We start from the raw sequence: 18,936 nt of genomic DNA on the forward strand, positions 1-18,936 counted from the left end.
TCAGCTGCAGCTGTGGGGTGAGCAGCCCCGGGGACTTGGTGTCTCCTGCACATTACCCGGCTCAGGAGGTGAAGTATGTGCCACAGGGACTAGTTGCCTTTGTGATAGAGGATCAGAATTAACAGGCCTTCAGCACTTGGAAATACCGCCAGCAGTGGGACTGCTAGGAAGACGAGTGTTTTATTGCTTCTTGACTTTGTATTCATGGAAATCACTCGACCCAGACCTTTGTCTTCGCCAGGTCTTAGATCACGACAGCCAACGAGGAGGCTGGTGCAGAGGGAACTCAGGGTGCCCTAAGTGCTGTGAAGTCATTTAGCACTGTAGCTTCCATTTCACTACACGACACGGGACTGTGTGTTGTTATTGCTGTCTCTTCCGGAAGGGCATTCTAGCAGTTAGACGAGAAGCGTTTGTCATTACGAATTGCCTTTCATATCTTCCTCAAAGGTGCTATTATAAAAATAAGGACCTTTGAGTATCAATCACATGCTTAGATAGTTTTCCAAGAAACCCTCTCTGTTCTGCCTGCAGGCAGAGAGTAAATGCACATTCCTGTGGCATTATTACCTAGTAGAAAGACTTTCTCTTTATTCGGTAGTTTTGGCAGACTTCTCTGCAATTTATCACCTTAGATCTGTAAATGCCCTGAGAGTCTCTTCTCCTTACTCTAATGGAATTGGTATCTCTCTTTTCAAAAAGCAGAAGATAATGGAGTTATCTGATTCTGCCATACCTCTACTCAGATGACCTCCATCGCTCCCTACTCTTTGGGGATCTGGTCTGAATAAGTCCCAACCCTCACCCTGGCACTCAGTGCTACTGTGATGTGGCCCAGCCTTCTGTAGCAGAGGAAGATGTCAGTACTCTACTCATATCCCCATTTTCATTCAGGCGTGGTTCCCCAAGGCTGTCACTCCTACCAGCCAACACCCTCCAGTCTTTGTAGGAGAGGACTCCTCAGACTAGTTGAGTGGGCTTGGTCTGTGCATATGAAAACCCAGAGTTGCTTGGGTATTTCATCACCCTGGGAGTGGGGGAGGGCAGAGCCCTCCATCAGTGATGTGAATGGAGGAGCATACACACTTCTGCCCTTGCTTCTGATGGGGAAGCGCTGACGTAGGATCTGTCATATCTCTAGTAGTCTCCTGTGAGACTGAGCAAAAGTCACTCTCCATGGAACTTTGTCTGATGGTAAAATCCTTGTTAAGTTTTCCTGTATTGTGAAGTCCTACTTCCCTACTATCCTTCCTCATAAAACACTATAACATAACTTCATGGCTTTGGGTCTTCTAGACAATCTGTTTCCATCTTTCCTTCCCCCTGCATGCATGTGTGTGCGCATACACACACACACACACACACACTCACACACACATACCCCTACACCTCTAATCACACCTGACTTCCTACTAGTTCTTGAACTCATTCTACACAGTCCCCACTATATTTTGCTGGAGCTGCTTTCTTAATGTGGACTAACCTTCTTTCCATCCCATCTTCATCTGGAATCATCTCTCCCATCCTTTAAGATCCAAACAAAGGGCACCTCTTTATCCCAGTCCGATTGCTATCTCTTTGTACAGTAGTTTCTTTGTACTTGTATTAGAGCAGCTCTCACTGTCTGACATTGAACTTGCTGTGCAGTAGAAGTCCAAGAAAAAAAATCCCAGCAGGGGGCCTCCCCTGGTGGCGCAGCAGTTGAGCACTGGGCTGTGAAGCTGCCCGCAGCCTCTGCAGCACTGGTTAGATCCCGGGCCTCCGGCGAGGGTCCCACATGGCCCGACAGACCTCTCCTGTCTCGCTTGCTGCTCTCCTCAGCAGTGTATTTCGTCAGTCTGCCTGTTCTGTTCCCCGCTCTGGGTCTGGCTCTGGTGAATTCTCTCACCCTCCCGCACTTCAGACTGTACCCAGTGCTTGTGTAAATAAATAAATAAATCTTTAAAAAAAAAAACAGAAAACAAAAAAAATTCCCAGCAATCAGGACCAATGGTAGGTGAGTTAATAGAGAAAGTCATAGAAATCACACACATTAAAACATATGCCCCCCAATGCATTTCTTTAATATTTGTTTCACCTTAAAGCAAATAAATATGTGATTGTGTTCTCAAGTCTTCTTCAAATATACAATTATGCTTTCAAGTCTTCTGCTATAAGGGCAATTAATTTTGTTTGAGTACAGTTTTAGTGATTAAAATTCTGCCATATCTTCCTGGCATAAATTCTACCTAATGCAGCAGCATCAACAGTTTCCAGTTTGAGTTTCTCTAAAATGAAATAAGAACTTAAGAATACATTCAAAGTAAACCAAATGCAAAATATTCTCACATACAATATTTTTCCTAATTTGTTACAGCTTCAAGCCCAAATATACTCTAATAACAAATTTCAAATCTTTAGTTCTTCTAAAGTATTGAACTTAATTTTTATATGTAACAGCTGTCTGTTTTTGTAATCTGGTTTATGTGATAATAAATTACATAATCAGAACCACAAATGTCTGATATAGAGCTTGGGGGAATAATGCAGCTGACTCATGATGGGATAGGAACAGACATTCCTTCTTTTTGCAGAGAGGATTCTGCTCTTCATTAATCAATCTGAGTCCATTAAATAAGGGCAGATTAATAGAGCTTTTACTATACATATGTAGGTCTCCTAAATAGAATGAAAGGTCATTGAAAGCAGGGTCTGTGTCTTTTGTGTCCACAGAGCACATAGCAAAACTGCCTTAAAAGCATTACTTGGAGAAGGCATTTCACGTGTGTTCGTAGAATTGAATTGTGCTGAGTGGAAGTTAATATTATTAACTTAATTATTAACTATTAATAATTATAACTATAATCAATTATTAACTAATTATTAGTTGAATAATACAGAATGGTCATATGCCAGGAGAGGTTGTTGTCTTATGAGACTACCACAAATAGCTCGGGACATTACTTGTGTGCAGGCTGCCAGATGACACCCTCCTTGGAGTTTCTGTATGTGATTATAATGCTGTCAGACTTCATCGTGATTGTTTTCTTCTTTTCCAAGCAATGAGGACTGTGTTTATATAAGGTCACGAGCATATTTTAACTGAAGCTAAAAACCAATGGAACATGAACCTATACCGATAATGTGTGTGTTGATCCTTGCTAGTAAGTTATGTATGAATGAGACAACTGCACACATCACTTTTCTACCAGCGTATTTTCCTATCCAAACATCTCAGCCAAAAGCAAACAGAGCCTGCACTAGTTAACTGTTTTTGCATAGAAAACAACCCGAAGCCTTAGTGGCCAAAAACAGCAATTTATGGTGATCATCATCACTCACGATAATGAGGGTTAACTGGGCTTCATTGGGTGGTTCTTATTAAAGCTCTCATGTGGTTGCAGCTAAATGGTAGACTGAGGCTGATGTTGTCAAAGGCTTGACTGGGCTGCTTGGTCCATTCCCACACTGGATGTTGGGTGCCAAGGAGGAGCTCAGTTAGGCCTGTCAACTGGAACACCTATCTGTGCCTTCTCCATGTGGCTTGGACCTCACATGAGTTCCTGAAGGGAACATCTCGTGACTAGTCCTTCCAAGAGAGGAAGCCTCTTAAGGCCTGTACCCCAGGTACTTTGTTACTTCTGGCATATTCTGCAGATCAGAGTAATCACAGAACCCACTTAGCTCCCAAGAGAAATGACATATACTCTGCCCCTCGTTGGCTAAGTATCCAAAAAGTAGTGGCGTCTTTAATACTCTCCATTCTAACTTTCCATTTATGACACTCACATTAACATGTCTGACACTGTCAAGATAATAAGAAAATCCTTTTACAAGGCACCTGATCTAAAATAATCAGATTAAATATTGGATAGTCTAGTTCTAATCTCATTTTTGCCCCAGGTGAAAACATTGAGTGAAATACCTTCAATGATTTTTCCCACCCTCATGAATTACTTTTACTACCACCAAGAGGAAAGAAATTCAGACAAGGATTCCTTTTCTTTGTCATGGTCTCATTATGCTTGGTATTTTTTGCTGAGACTTGGACAGCCTCTGGCTTTGCTGTGAGTATGGGAGTTTCTGAATTCTTTGTCCTCTCTCAGAGCCCAATAATTCCTTTTTTTAAAAAAAAAAAATTTATTTATTTATACAAGCACTGGGTACAGTCAGAAGCACGGGAGGGTGAGAGAATTCCCCAGAGCCAGAGAGGGGAGCAGAGCAGGCAGAAGGACCAAAGTACACTGCTGAGGGGAGCAGCAGGCGGCAGGAGAGGTCTGCGCGCCATGTGGGACCCTCCTCCGGCGGCCGGGTTGCAGCCGGGGATTGAACCGGCGCTGCAGAGGCTGCGGGCAACTTCACAACCCAGCGCTCAACCGCTGCGCCACCAGGGAGACTCAGAGCCCAATAATTCTCAGTCCCTTGTGGAACAGGTTGTAAATAGTGCTGCAGTAAACATAGGAGTGCAAGTTTCTTTTTGAATTAGTGTTTTTGCATTCTTTGGGTCGATACCTAGGAATGGAATTGCTGGATTGGCTAGCAGATCCATTTTTAATGATAAGATGTATCTTATAGGGAAATATATAAAGTTTTAAATTTATTCATTTTTTTTCAACAAACACAAATGAAAATCCTATCCAGAAGGAGTCCACTGTAGTAACATCAAACATTTAAATGTGTACATGGAAAATACACAATTATGTAAAGACCTGACTGGATCAGCTTATGAGAAAATCTTTGTGATTTTCTTTGTCAGTATAGAAATGGAATCCGTGATCTTTCTCTGTTCTTTCTCCTCCTTCCTCTTCCTGCCCCTTGCCTCCTCAGATTCCCGAGAGGGAAAAAAGGCCTGAGAAAGTATACTCTATTTATGAAAAATCTAAGTTCAGTTGACTCAAAGGCAAGTATGAGGCCTTCAGAACGGAGGCTCTGGACATACACTCATATTGACTATTTTAATTTAAACTTTTGACTTTGAGATTATTATAGATCCACTGAGACAATCTATTTATGCTTTGCCCTGTTTCCTCCAATGGTTACATCTTGCAAAACTATATGATAGTATGATAGTATAACCAAGATACTGACATTGATATTATACACTGATTTTATTCAGATTCTCTCAGTTTTCATTTGTGTGTTGGGGAGGAGCATTGTTTATTTAGTTCTATGCAATGTTATCACATGTAATTCTCTGTCTCCACCACCACAGCCAAGGTACAGAGCAGTTCCATCACCCCAGGAAGCCCTCATGGTCTTCTTTTATAATCAGACCCATCTCCCTCCTGCCACCTCCATCCATACATCCTAGCAACCACTAATCTGTTCTCTGTATGTATTTTGTCATTTCATGAATGTCACATAAATGGAATTGTGCAGTATGTATCCTTCTGAGGGTGTTTTTTTTTTCATTCAGCATAATTCTCTAGAAATTTTTCCAAGTTTTCACATGTATCCATAGTCATTCCTGTTTATTGCTGCGTAGTATTCCATGAAACGGCTGTATCACAGTTTAATGGTTGAAGGGCTTCTTGGCTGCTTCCAGAAATAAAGATAATATGGATATTTGTATAGAGGTTTTTATTTGGGCATAATCTTTCGTTTCCCTAGGGTAAATGACCAAGAATATAATTTTTGAGAGGTGTGCTAGTTGCAGATGGATTCTTAAAAGAAACTGCCAGATTTTTCCAGAGTAACTGCACAAGTTTACGTTTCAGCAATGTTTGATTGAACCGGTTTTTCCACATTGCAACTGAATGTGAATTACCAGTGTGGTTTTTAATAATTGATGGTCAGCACCAGTTAAGTGCTATTGCCAATTTACCCCCTCTTGGTTACTTAAGAAAGCCCTGAGGCATTGAGGGCAGACAGGGAGGATGCCTTTTATGTGAATGTTAAAAGTTGTATGTAAATACCTCCATAGAGATTTCCAGCCTCTTTTCTCATACTGAGGCACCTCTTTTAACCAGTGGGTGTGTGGGAATGGATTGTCCAATTTAAGTCACCAAGTAAATATTGTACATTCAAACATGAGTTGCAAAACAACAAACACACATTGTTTTCTTTTCTTTTCTCCTGTCTCCCCTTGGTTAGGTGGAGTTTGCTGCCGACATCAGCCTTCAGTACAAAGGAGAGCTGACAGTTGTTCTGCGTTACATCCCCCCAGAGCACAGCTTGATGCTTCCACTAGGACAGCTTCAAGGTAGTTGAGAGTCTATGACTGTGATCAAGGGCATTCAAGCTTGGGGAGTAGGATCAGGGCTTGGGCAGACTGGGCTCCTTTTGCATTACACTTGTGAAATGTAAAGAGTTGGGTGTCACTGTTTGGGAGGAGAGCTGAGAAATACCTACTCTGTGTGGGGGAAGGGTATGGGATTCCTACAAGGAAAGGACAAAATGAATATTTAGAATCCAGTCTGATGGTGAGATTTCATTTGTGAAAGTTCAAGAGACATAGGATCTTCTGCAGAGTGGAGTGAGAGAAGGAGCGGGGTGCGGGGTGGGGACAGTGTGCTAAGAAGGGGAAGTGTAAAAAACTGCTGGATGGATTGATGACGTTCATAACTACTCAAGGAATCTTCAGGAAGAACTTGACTTAGAATATAAATTGCAAAGGAAACATCCAGATGGAATCAACTTTTAAATCCCTCTTGCCCTTCACCTGCCATCAGTTTTTACAGGCAGCCTCTCTTCCCAAACACGGTCACCCTCTTCCCTGTGACCTTGGGCAAGTAACTTACTTACTATCTTACTTGGGCACTTAGGTTGTTTCCACAGCTTGGCTATTGTAAATAGTGCTGCAGTAAGCATAGGAGTGCATGTTTCCTTTTGAATTAGTGTTTTTGCATTCTTTAGGTCGATACCTAGGAATAGAATTGCTGGATTGGCTAGCAGATCCATTTTTTTTTCTTTTTTTTCCAAAAAGATTTATTTATTTATTTATTTATTTATACAAGCACTGGGTATAGTCAGAAGCTCGGGAGGGTGAGAGAATTCACCAGAGCCAGAGCAGGGAGCAGAACAGGCAGAAGGACCGAAGTACACAGCTGCGGGGAGCAGCGGGTGGCAGGAGAGGTCTGCGCGCCATGTGGGACCCTCGCCAGCAACCGGGAATCCAACCAGTGCCGCAGAGTCTGCGGGCAGCTTTGCAACCCAGCGCTCAACCACTGTGCCACCGGGGAGGTCCAGCAGATCCATTTTTAATGATAAGATGTATCTTATAGGGGAATATATAAAGTTTTAAATTTATTAATTTTTTTGTCTTAGCCTCAGTTTCCTCAATACTTACAGATGTAGTAAGGATTAGATAGGGTCATTCACTTCCAGTGTTTAAAACAGTTCTAACTATAGGTGGTGGTGGTGGGTTTTATTCATGTTGAACATCCTTTGTCACAATAGAAATGTGACACTGGAATTTTCTTTCACTCAGAAATTTAATTGGGCCATGACCATAGCCCTTAGAACTGGCCCTGCACATAGTTGACAATTCATGAGGCTACAGTATCAAAGAAGGGAGTTATAAAACTTTCTCTTTTGGATATTTGGTGCTTGTGTGTGGCTTTCATTGTAGCACTTTCTCATTGAGAACAGGAAAGTGACACAAACAGTTCTCATGGTCTTTTCCTCCTTTGTGCCCTGTGAAAAAGATACGTGTTTTTTAAAATAAAATTTTTATTGACGTATCAGTGGCTTACATTGTGGTTAGTATCCTGACAGTACAGGATTTCCCATCTCAGGTGTCGTCACCGTAGCACACCCACCACCACAACACCCATAGTCCTCACCATAGTCTATTGTGCTCCCTCCTTACTGTGTTCTCTGCCCCTCCTCCCCTTCCCCTCAGCTCTGTGATGAGCTTTCATGGGTTAGTTTTACATTTCACTTTATCTGACCCTTTGTTTGGTTTCTCTATAATCCACATATCGGTGACAACAATCAGTATTTATCTTTCTTCTTCTGGTTTATTTTCCTTAGCGTAATCCCTTTCCCGCTCCATCCATGTTGCCACAGAAGGCCTGAGTTTATGTTTTTTGAGCACTGAGTAGTGTTCCATTGTATGCATATACCCTGTATTTTTGATCCACTCATCTGTTTCTGGGCACTTATGTTCTTTCCACAGCTTGGCTATAGTAAATAGTGCTATAGTAAATAGTGCAGTAAACATAGGAGTGCAAGTTTCCTTTTGAATTAGTGTTTTTGCATTCTTCGGGTCCATATCTGGGAGTGGAATTGCTGGATTGGCTAGCAGATCCATTTTTAATGATAAGATGTATCTTATAGGGGAATATATAAAGTTTTAAATTTATTCTTTTTTTTTTTCAACAAACACAAATGAAAATCCTATCCAGAAGGAGTCCACTGTAGTAACATCAATCATTTAAATGAGTACATGGAAAATACACAATTATGTAAAGACCTGATTGGATCAGCTTATGAGAAAATCTTTGTGATTTTGTCAGTATAGAAATGGAATCCGTGATCTTTCTCTGTTCTTTCTCCTCCTTCCTCTTCCTGCCCCTTGGCCCCTCACCCTCTCTTGCTCTCATTTTGATGGCTGATGCAGGAAAGAAGGCATTTAAAAGTGGAAAAAAGAAGGAGTCTTCTGTAATCTCTGGAGGAATACTGGAAGTTTTCATCAAAGAGGCAAAGAACTTGACAGCGGTGAAGTCAGGAGGCACTTCTGATAGCTTTGTGAAGGGGTAATTTTGTTTTGGCTTATTTTAAAATCATACTTAATAGAAGATGAGAGGATCTGTGATCCACAAGCAGTGGTGGCCGTGAGGCTTCCCGGTTCTTACTCTAAATATCCTAGCAAAGAGCCGTCCTCAGTGCTGGCTCCAACACCTAAAACAGTGCCCATGTAGAGGGAACTGCTGTTTCTGGTTTTCAGCCCCCTTCCTGCATATTTCACGATTTCCCCATCACTCTCACCCTCAAGATTGGCAAAATTTTCCATGAGATTCATTTCTCAAAGGAGGAGCAAACATGATTTTCTACATGTGGTATTTTTTATTGTGCTTTGTTATCATTCTGTGCTGGCGATGTGCAGCAGCAAAAATACTGGATCCTTGGCATTTTGCTCTCCTGGGGGAAATTGTAAAATGTGGAGATGTCAGAGCATCCTCCCCGGGGACATCTACTAGACATTGCTGCGGGTAGCTCCGCGACCATCTGCTTGGCATCGATGCCCACTTTGTGGCACAAAGGGCAGTTTCTTGAGGGAATGCAACTGTTTATATGAATGTGCTTACCCTTTCTAGACAGCCCAGACAGCAGAGCCCTCTTCATTTCTGTTTGAGATTTATTTTCCCTGTAATCAGAGGAACTAGAACAGGAAGGATAGTTTCTACTGATTGAAGCAAATTCATAAATACACATGGATCAAACCGTAAACACAGGTGGTAAACCACCATGTTGCCTATCATGAGGGTGATTCCTTGAATTAGATGACGCTGTTTTTCCTCAGTACTTCTTAGAAAATGGGAATTTTCCATTCAAGGAAATGAATGAGGCCTCTTACCCTCACATACTCTAACTCTGATTAGAGTTGGACATCAGCTGTCTCTTCTTGTTACTTGCAATGAAATCTCAAGTGTCCTAATATATCTTCGTCGCTAGAAGTTCCTTTGTTTTATGGAATTTTTTTATTTTTGCTTCATGTGGTAATTCCATACACATGTGTCTCCCTTCCAAGAGCATGCTCCCTGATCCATCAGCTACCTAGAGCCTAGTTCTCCACTACAGTCAAAAACTTTTTGTTTTAATATTAATTTGAATGAAGTGACATTGCTTTATAACATAATAGAAGTTTTGACCATAGTAGAGAAGGCCTGGGATTGCATGTATTTTATTGAGAAGAGATTCCAGGAAGCACCAGTGAGAGAGTAGAGAATATGAGACAGGGAAGGGAGGGAAGCTGCTAAAACTATAACATGGGTTACCCCTGTGGGAAAGTGGGGCTCATTTCCACTGGGAAAGCAACAAGGAACCCTGTGGAATATACCTTACGATTATCCCTTCAAGGGACAGGGAAGCTGGGGGATTCATCCACCAATTCCAAAACTCATTGGCTGAGGATTGCTCATAAGCATATGAGTTCCCCAGAAATCCCAGTGTTCTCTGTCCATAAGCTGAGCTCACACATCACCAGAAAAGTCCTTAATTAGAGAAGCCAAGAGATGCAGGTGCTTAAGGTGGGAAGCTGCCAACATGTGAGTAACTGCTCATCCTGCTGCAGGTCAATGCAAAGGTGTGCCAGAGGTAACAGGCAGTGTGACATTAAGTAGCATCTGGCACGGGAGGGTTTGTTTGTTTGTTTGTTTGTTTGTTTTGGTCATGATGAGGAAGGGGCCAAAATAGGATTAGAAAGGATAGTGAGGAGCAGTTTATTATTGACCCAATTAACAACAACAGTAACACCTTCCATTCAATAGATCCAAATTTAAATTTGTAAGCACCAGAGAGAGAAAATCAAAGATTTTCTCAGAGATCACGCTCCCACACCAGGAATTATGGGAAATTCCATTTTCTTCCTACCCAGTCACTGATGGCATGATTGTGTTTTCCCGCAGCTACCTGCTCCCTGATGATAACAAAGCCACCAAGCACAAAACCCTGGTGGTGAAAAAGAGTGTTAATCCTCAGTGGAATCATACTTTCATGTTCACTGGCCTGTACCCCCAGGATATAAAGAATGTCTGCCTAGAACTTACCATCTGGGACAAGGAGGCCTTTGCCAGCAACATCTTTCTGGGAGGAGTTCGTTTAAACTCTGGAAGCGGTGAGGGACTTGGGGACTTGAGGTGGTTTGTGACTGGGCACAGGACAGGGGAGGATTCCTGCAGGTATGACACCTGGAAGGTCTGTATGTAGCTGGACCCCTGCAATGCCCACAGGTGCTCCGTTCCTATTGCTAAGGATCTGTTTGTTGTTAAAACACTACTACATAATTTGTATCCTTGGGGTCGAAGTTTGGGATGTCTACTGTTCATGTTTGGTCCTTTCAAAGAATGTCATTTACACTTTAGTGGAAATGAGTTTCACCTCCTTTCTTGGGCCTTCGGGTTTTGCTCAGAGGGGTATATGCAAGACAGTGCAGCCTTCTGATGGGGTAGAGGGGGCTTCCAAGACCAACTTTCCTCCATCCTCTTCTCAATTCTGTCCAGCACTTGTAGTCATTATCTACTTGGTTGAATTGAAAAGAAATCAGTTATTTTCCCTAAAAAAAATAACATCTAACATTGCAAACAGGTTGTGGAATCAGACCACAGTAGCCACAAGACACAACAATAACAGGGTGAATGGTGGAGGGAGGGATTACAGTATTAGAGCATCTGCACCCCCACTGAACCCCCTTAGCTTAAGGCAGACATAGATGGTCGGCAAGCACAATGGTGAACAGGAGCCTCCCATGATGCTGATTTACAAATAAAGGAGAGCTGGGAGTAACCTGTGCCAGTAAAATAATCTGAGAAATTTGGAAGGGGGGGAACCTCAGCTCAGCTTCACCCTGTTCTCTCATGTTGACTCAGCTCAGATGAGCCAGCTCTGCTAAACTGCCCAGGAGGGAAAGAAATGAGCCATTAGTGCCATCCTGGTTTATCTCTCATTCTAGGCAGGTGACAGTATGCAGGCCGCAGAGGGCGTGTTCCGTTCTAGCACCCCCACTAGCTGTGTGAGAAGTCAGTGAAGTGCTTTGGTCCGAAGTCCCCTTCAGAGGTGGACTGGTGCCTTCCAGAAAATCCAAACTTTTCAGCTGTGAAGGGTAATGCTCCCCTTTCCCTTCTTTAGGTGTGAGCCATGGAAAGACTGTGGATTGGATGGATTCTCAGGGGGAAGAGCAACGCTTGTGGCAGAAGATGGCAGATAATCCGGGGACTCCTGTAGAGGGTGTGCTCATGCTCCGCTCCACCATGGGGAAATGTAGGCTCTAAAGGTACACTTCTCCATGAATAAGGCTCCTGGGACCGACTGGCTGCCATTTTCCACCAGTATCAGACTTGGACCTGGTATTTTGCTTCCATGACATTTTTCACCTGAGGGTATTGGGACATGTGGAGAGAGATGTCAGTGTTAAAAAAAAAATAGGGTCTTGCCAAGTGTTTAAAAAACATGTAGCTTGCCATGCTATGAGCCAGGGTATTCTTGATTGGATGATAGAAAGTGCAGCGCACTGTGTGCTCAACGAGCAAATTGTGTGATGATGCATGTAAAGGAACTGGTGCAAGTGTATTTGAAACTACATTTGAAAATGGGGGCACCCAACCTTTTACTAGATATGAGTTACTTTAGGTTTCCTCAAATGGTTTGCAGGAAAAGGGAGTCACTGAGAGCGTAGACCACTTGAATAGTAGGAAGAAGGGATGCTAGCCACCCTTCCTCACCCTGGGATTCCCATGATCCATTGTAGGGATGTTTGCTGGGTGAGGGGGTAGACCTGTTATTGTGACAATCTTGTGGATTAAACAGGTAAGTTTTTAAGATGAATTGACAGGTTTTTCTGTGGTGACTATAGAATTTATAATCAAAGTCAGCCCACTTTTGAGAATGAAGAGAGCTAAATCATTACATCAGAACAACTGATGTAAACCAGAATTGACCTGAGAAAATTGGGTTGCAGATTCACCATAGTTATCACCTAACTATTTAAAAGTTCTGTGGTAAACTTTTTTTTTTTTTTGAAAATTCCTAAGCCATTAACTGAGAGGGAATGAGAAATAATATGGTTTTTCAGCTCTGCTTGTGTTGTATCTACTGAGGTCCCACAGGTCAGAGGAAGTTACGAGACCAAGCCCAACATCAGGAGGCAGGGAGGTACTCTGTTCACAGTAAAGCCATAGAGGAGAGAAGGAGCTGGAAGGGATGAAGAATCAGGGCCAGTGATTCAATTTACCATACCTTCTGTCACCTGGAATCCCAGATGCCTTACCACACTTAGATGCGCAGGTAGTTAAAACTGAAAGGGGACCTCAGACCTGGTTGCTTATTTTGCAGTTTCCAAACCTGAAACCAGGAGAGCTGAAATGACTGGCCCAAGGTCATATAAAGGCTATAACTGTATCCAGACTTAAATGCAGGGTGGGTCTCCAAACTTTGGCATGATCCCATGCTTATCAGAATGGACAGGAGGACATTAGCTGTACTTGTTTATCATTATTAATGTCCATCCCCAGGGTGATCTTGTAAAAAAAAATTCTAATCTGTTAAAAAAAAAAAAAAAAAAGCTTTAAAACCCTCCATGACTTTCCATTGCTCTGAAAATAAAGACCCACATTCTTGCCTACCCCTGCCTAAAACAGTTGCTGCCCCCTCTCCAGCTGGCCCAGGCCAGGCCAAGCCAGGTCTCCCCACCCCTTCCCTTCTCCTCAGCCACTCTGTGTTCTTCTGCTTCTCAATTGTGTTAGGCTGTATCGCATCCGGCCTTTTCAGGGAATCTTCTTACTCCCCCTCCTCGTGGCCTAATTTCCATTAATCACCCAGGTCTTAAATGTTACCTGCTCAGGGAATCCTCCCCTGATCACCCTCTGTCTAACTAGGTCACAGCAGCCTGCCTCTATTTCCCCTTCACTGCACGCATCACAATTATAATAAATTATTCTCATAACGAATCCTTTCATGCCTGTGTCAGTTCCCTTCCCATAACATCTCCAGAACATATGCGTCATAAGAGCAGAGGCAACACTTCTGTAGCTTATATTTATATTCTGTATCTCTGTCCCCTGTGCTTGGTTCAGAGTGGAAGAAGTGAAGAAAAGCCACCATCATAGAATATTAGGCCAGTACGCATCTTTAGAGACTGCTGTTTGTAACTTGCAATTAACAGATGTGGAAGCTGGGGTCCACACAGATCAAGAAAAATATCAGCATGTGCTTACTGGTTGATCTTTTAAAAGCAAACTTTCCATAGAAGTACTGCAGTCACAGCTCTAGGCAGTGTGTTCCAGTCCGCCTTGACGCTGGTAAAAGCACAGGCTGCCTTCTTCTGCCTGGCTTATCAGTTTCTTGGGAGAAGAGACCCCAGCCATGCTTGGATCTTCCTGTTCCTTGTTTAGAGATCTCAACTCTCAATTTTCCCTCACTTGAACCAGACAAATTGCAAAGGCCTCACTTTATAAATTCAGTATGTAAATAGCATCTGCAGGTCACTCTCACTTCACTTAATGTTGTTACTGGCACTGGATCCATCAGGATGTACTTTTTTTCCAGGTCACAGAAACAAAGATAATTTTGATGGGACTTTGTATTCTTGGCCTTCTTTTCCATAAGGAATGTGCACAAATATATGACTAGGAACCATTAATTATTGTAACTAATAAATTAATTGAATATATCTCATTTAGAGTATTATTAGTTTCATCATCACCATTCCAAAGTTTATATTTGGTAGGGAAGGAGGAAGCCATGGAAGAAATAGGTTAACCCCACTTCTAGAAAGAAAGCAGGTTGCAATATCAACCCCCAGAAACACCTCAGAGTGAAAGCCTATGGCATTTGGGGTGTGGTCAGTGTTTTTTTTTTTTTTTTTTTCTTCCAGGTAAATAGTTCACAGTAAACTGAGTTGCCTCTAGAACCTGGCAGAAAGACTTTACTCCTCCTCCTACAGGGTCATTTTTGACCTCTGGAATTAAAGAAAAGCAGGAGAAAGTCTACATAGGTAAAGCAATGGCAAAAAATGTATCTGGCAAGGTTTGAACAATAGTCATGGAAGCTGGACCACATAAAAAATTCCAAAGGATTTTCTGAAGCATCTGAAATGTGAGTTTGTAATATGACTCCAGGGCATTGTTATAAGCCTACAGAACAAGAATCTCCATCAATTTTTATCAAACGTTTTGGGTGATTATAATACAAATGGACCACAGTGTGACACTGAAAGGACGAATTATGTGGCTATGTTATTTAGAACAAATATATGTCACGGTGGCACATTTGGCCAACCTGGACATTATTAATTGCATAGCACTAATGAGGAGGTGGAAAGAACTTAAACTTGGACTCAGACAACATTAGCTCAAGTCTTGACTACTTACCAACCATGTGACCTCAATCTAGTTAATCGTCCAATGTAGATCTTGTTCTGTTCTTCTATAAAATAGGAATAATGAGAGTAATGGAAGATATTAAATGAGGTAATTTATCTAAAAATGCTTTGTAGATTTTAATCCACTGTAAAAAAAAGTCATTACTACTACTACTGAGCTAGTTCTACCACTCTGTGTTTCATATTCTTTGAGGCCCCCTTTTCTGGATGCTGATGTGGACTAACGGGTTCTATGTGTAATGAAGCAGTAGATAGCAGAAGTATTCAGAAAACCCATTCTCCTGTGCTGTGTTACTCATTGTGGATAATAATTAGTGTATTTATATTCAGGCTGGAATTTCCAACCTTGTCTGATTAGATCACAGTTATTACAAAAAGTATTTGATGGAGAGAAAAATGGTGGTCAGATTTTTCTTAACTGGTATGGAGCGTACAAACAAGCCAGCTTTCCTTCTTCCACTCTGATGCCACCTACAGCCCTGCCTCAGCCCTGCCTGTCCCTCTGTGCAGCCCTGGCCTGCCCCCCACAGCAGGAAATCACACCTGCCTTTCTCAACGGCCTGTTTTTCTGAATACTGTTTTTTATCTACAGAAGGAAACTCACCATTCTGTCAAAACAACTCCCATAGAAATAAAAATTACTTCTGTCATTATGAGGAGAGGAGAAGGTCGTGCTTTTCTCTCCAGCATTTCAATGCAGGAGGAGAATTTGTTTTCCTTTTTCTCTGAATGAGGAAGAGGTTAACGCCACAAGCAAAGACAGTAGTTCATTACAATAATTAAAGAAAAAGTTGAAATCTTGGCATTTGCTGGAGAACAAAAAAGGTCTCTATAGAAGGGCAGAGAACTGGCTATATGTGCTTAACTCTAGATATTTTACTTGTATCCTTTTATTGTTAGATCCACTTACTTTGGGGGAGGATGTTGCTCCTTCCTAACTTTTTTTCTACTTATCGAACAGTTCATTTTGTTTTCAGAAATTTGAAACTCGTTTGTGCAAATCCATGGAAATAGATGAATCCCCACAACAAAAATTGCTTCTGAATTACTCTTGTTTTGAAGCAAGGAAGCAAACCATTCCATTACCAAGCAGTTTATGTCAAACATTCATGGTTGAATGGTAGTTGGAGTGATAGTGGTTGACAATCTTTCCTTTTCCATCCTATTGTTCATTATTCATAAATGAACATTTTTGAACAGAATTCATTTGGCTTTTAGTTGTCATGAAGAAAGAACTGTCTAGAATTTCCTGAATCTTCTTGCTTTTGACCTTTCCACACTGTCCCCACCCCCCGTTTACTTTGTCCCCCTTAATTCCTAAATATCTTTTTACATTGTCCCACTGGGGACAATGTATGTGTCATAAACCAGAAACTTAAAAGAGATGCCTTTAATGCTTTTTCCACATGGATTGGTGGAAAATATTATTACTAATGTTCAACTCTTTTCTGTCACCTCCAACCCCATCTATTGGAGTTACTTGGCTTGCAAAGCGTCTGAATGCACGGAACCAGTTGGACACTGCCAAGACAGCCAAATTATAAGGCCCACTAAACATCCCTGAAAAGGTAATGAGGTGGAGAGCTCCTCTTGGGAAGAGAGGAGTGTTAGCAGGAAGAGTAATGTCTGCTTGAGTGGATAAGTGAGGGAGTACCTCGTGCCTGAAGAACAATTCATGGTAGATAAATTCTCAGGAAGATGGGTCTGGTTAGAGGCATGGTTTTTGTTTTACTGAATGGAGTATACAATTTGAACCAGACATGAATTGCTAAGGACATAGGGGAAAGGAAGTGTGAAAAAAAGGAGTGTGTCTCCATTGGGGATTTCTTTTGAATCCCTTCCACTAGGCAGCTGTTCCTGAAAATAAATGTAAAACTATTTAAAGAACATCTGAGAGGGACATCCCATCATTAGTACAAGAATTAGCCCAACTCTGAATGCACTGGGGCCCCAGTCCTGGATTCAATGTACTTGTCACAGGCGGGCTGTTTTCCTCTGGGCCTGATGAGGAGTCCAGGTTTAGTGAGCCACAGTAGGAAGGAACACTTTCAATATCCAAAGAACAGCTGAAGACCACTGGATCGCTGGGACATTGGAATGGGGGCCCTCTTTGGGAAAACATTATAGAGTAACTTTCCAAACTCTGCCAAAGGCTGGGTCACCGACACGTGTTCATTTCTCTTTTGTTCCTGACACCCACCACATCTGGCTGCCAGTGAACTGTACTCCTACTCTGATAGGAAGTTGCTCTTCTTTGTCTGTCTGGTTTTAATGAATGGACTTCATTTCTTAGAATAGTATTAGATTTATTTTAAAAAAGTTGAGCAGAAAGTACGGAGTTCCCATATACTATAGCTCCTTGTCCCTTCAAGTTTCTCCTATCATTGACATCTGGCATTGGTGTGATACGTATATTACAGTTGCCGAACCAATATTGGCATATTAAGTCCATAGTTTACATTAGGCTTCCTTCTTGGGTTTTCACAATTACTTGATCATACAAGCATAGATATATTACCCTAGAAATCCCCTCTTCACAAACCCTTGGTAACCACTGGAATTTTTTCCTGTCTCCATAGTTTTGCCTTTTGTATTTGGAGTCATATGATATGCGGTCTTTTCCAACTCAATTCTTTCACTTATTCATATGCCTTTATGGTTCTTCTATGTCTTTTTGTGGCTTGATGGCCATTTTTTTTAATTGTGGTGAGTGAAATGATATATTATCTTTGTTTTTGAATAGAGAGAGAAAAGGATGGAAGAACTCTAAGTAACAATAACAACTTTTTAAGAAATTCCCTAGAGATGATGGGAGGTTTGCTTTCACTTTGCTAGGTTTTTATTGGTTGATTGATTTTATTTGTTGGCGACAAACATGTATTTCCTATTTACTTGTCTTCCCGTGTTTAGTGCAAAATAAGTAACAATATGTAAATGCTTAACATGTCTGTCTCTAAGCTTCTGTACGGACTGTGTACCCCAGACCAAAGCGTTGTTCCACCCTGTACTTGCTGCAAAGTGTACTGTCTTTTTCATTAAATTCACTTTCCGAACAGCTAATATGTTCTATTACAAGTTATCCTTGAGTTCTTGAGATGGATTGTGTACCCTTATATTGATTGTATGTCACCTTTTCCTCTTGTTTTTATTCTTATTTGTCTTTGGAGAAAAACACATCTGCTGAATTAACACACACATTTGCATGGTGTCTGGTTTCTATTTCCAAGGCTGGGATGATGTTGAATTCTTCTGAGTGTTCAGCTCTTGATTTTACCCCTCATTTTGGTTTTGGCTCACCCCTCTTCCTGTAAATCTAAACCATGACACCATCTTCCCTTGCCCTACCCTGAATAAATTGTGGGTAGTGGCTAGGGAAGGGATCGAAAATGACATTTATTGAGCACCTACACTGTATCAGGTGCTGTACAGCTTGTTGCCTAATCTAATAGCTGGTTTTTAAAAAGGCAAAGGATCACAAAATTATTTGAGTTTCAGAGAAGTAACTTACTCAAGTTACCCAGCTAGTATGTAATAGTACCTCATTCCACATGAACCCTCCCCCACAGTTCAGATTCCAAAGCCCATGCATGCTCTTTGTACTTTACTAAACTGTACCCCAGATACAAAGTCTGTGTTTGCCGTGAGCTGGCACCTTGCTTCTCAAAGTTGCGAGTCATGAGCCGGCATCCTCAGCCTCACCTAGGAACTTGGAAATGAAGAATGGTTGGTCCCAAGCCACACCCACTGAATCAGAATGCTCATTACTAGATCCTTAATTGAGGCTCAAGTCTGATAAACAATGGGAAGCATTTGGTATAAAGAATATGGCAGAATGCACCTTGTACCTGAGACTGTTGCTTGTTAGTTAGTAAAAATCATAGTCAATGTGAACATTGGCCTAAAATACTACACCTACC

General features: G+C 41.7%; 1 protein-coding gene across 4 annotated transcripts in view; it reads left to right on the top strand.

Annotated features, from left to right (window-relative positions):
- The window catches only part of SYTL5 (synaptotagmin like 5), a gene marked incomplete at both ends in the record, with an annotated part of 84,495 nt that extends 72,583 nt beyond the window's left edge, over nt 1–11,912 (top strand). For all 4 annotated transcript variants that reach the window (XM_084259176.1, XM_084259178.1, XM_084259177.1 and 1 more), the window contains 4 exons: nt 6,073–6,181; nt 8,543–8,678; nt 10,551–10,759; nt 11,770–11,912. In XM_084259176.1, coding sequence (XP_084115302.1) covers nt 6,073–6,181; nt 8,543–8,678; nt 10,551–10,759; nt 11,770–11,912 — 597 coding nt within the window. The remainder of the gene's footprint in view (nt 1–6,072; nt 6,182–8,542; nt 8,679–10,550; nt 10,760–11,769) is intronic.
- Between the last annotated feature and the right edge of the window lie 7,024 nt (nt 11,913–18,936).

Source organism: Talpa europaea, assembly GCF_964194135.1.
Source record: "Talpa europaea genome assembly, chromosome: X".
NCBI classification, from domain to species: Eukaryota; Metazoa; Chordata; class Mammalia; order Eulipotyphla; family Talpidae; genus Talpa; species Talpa europaea.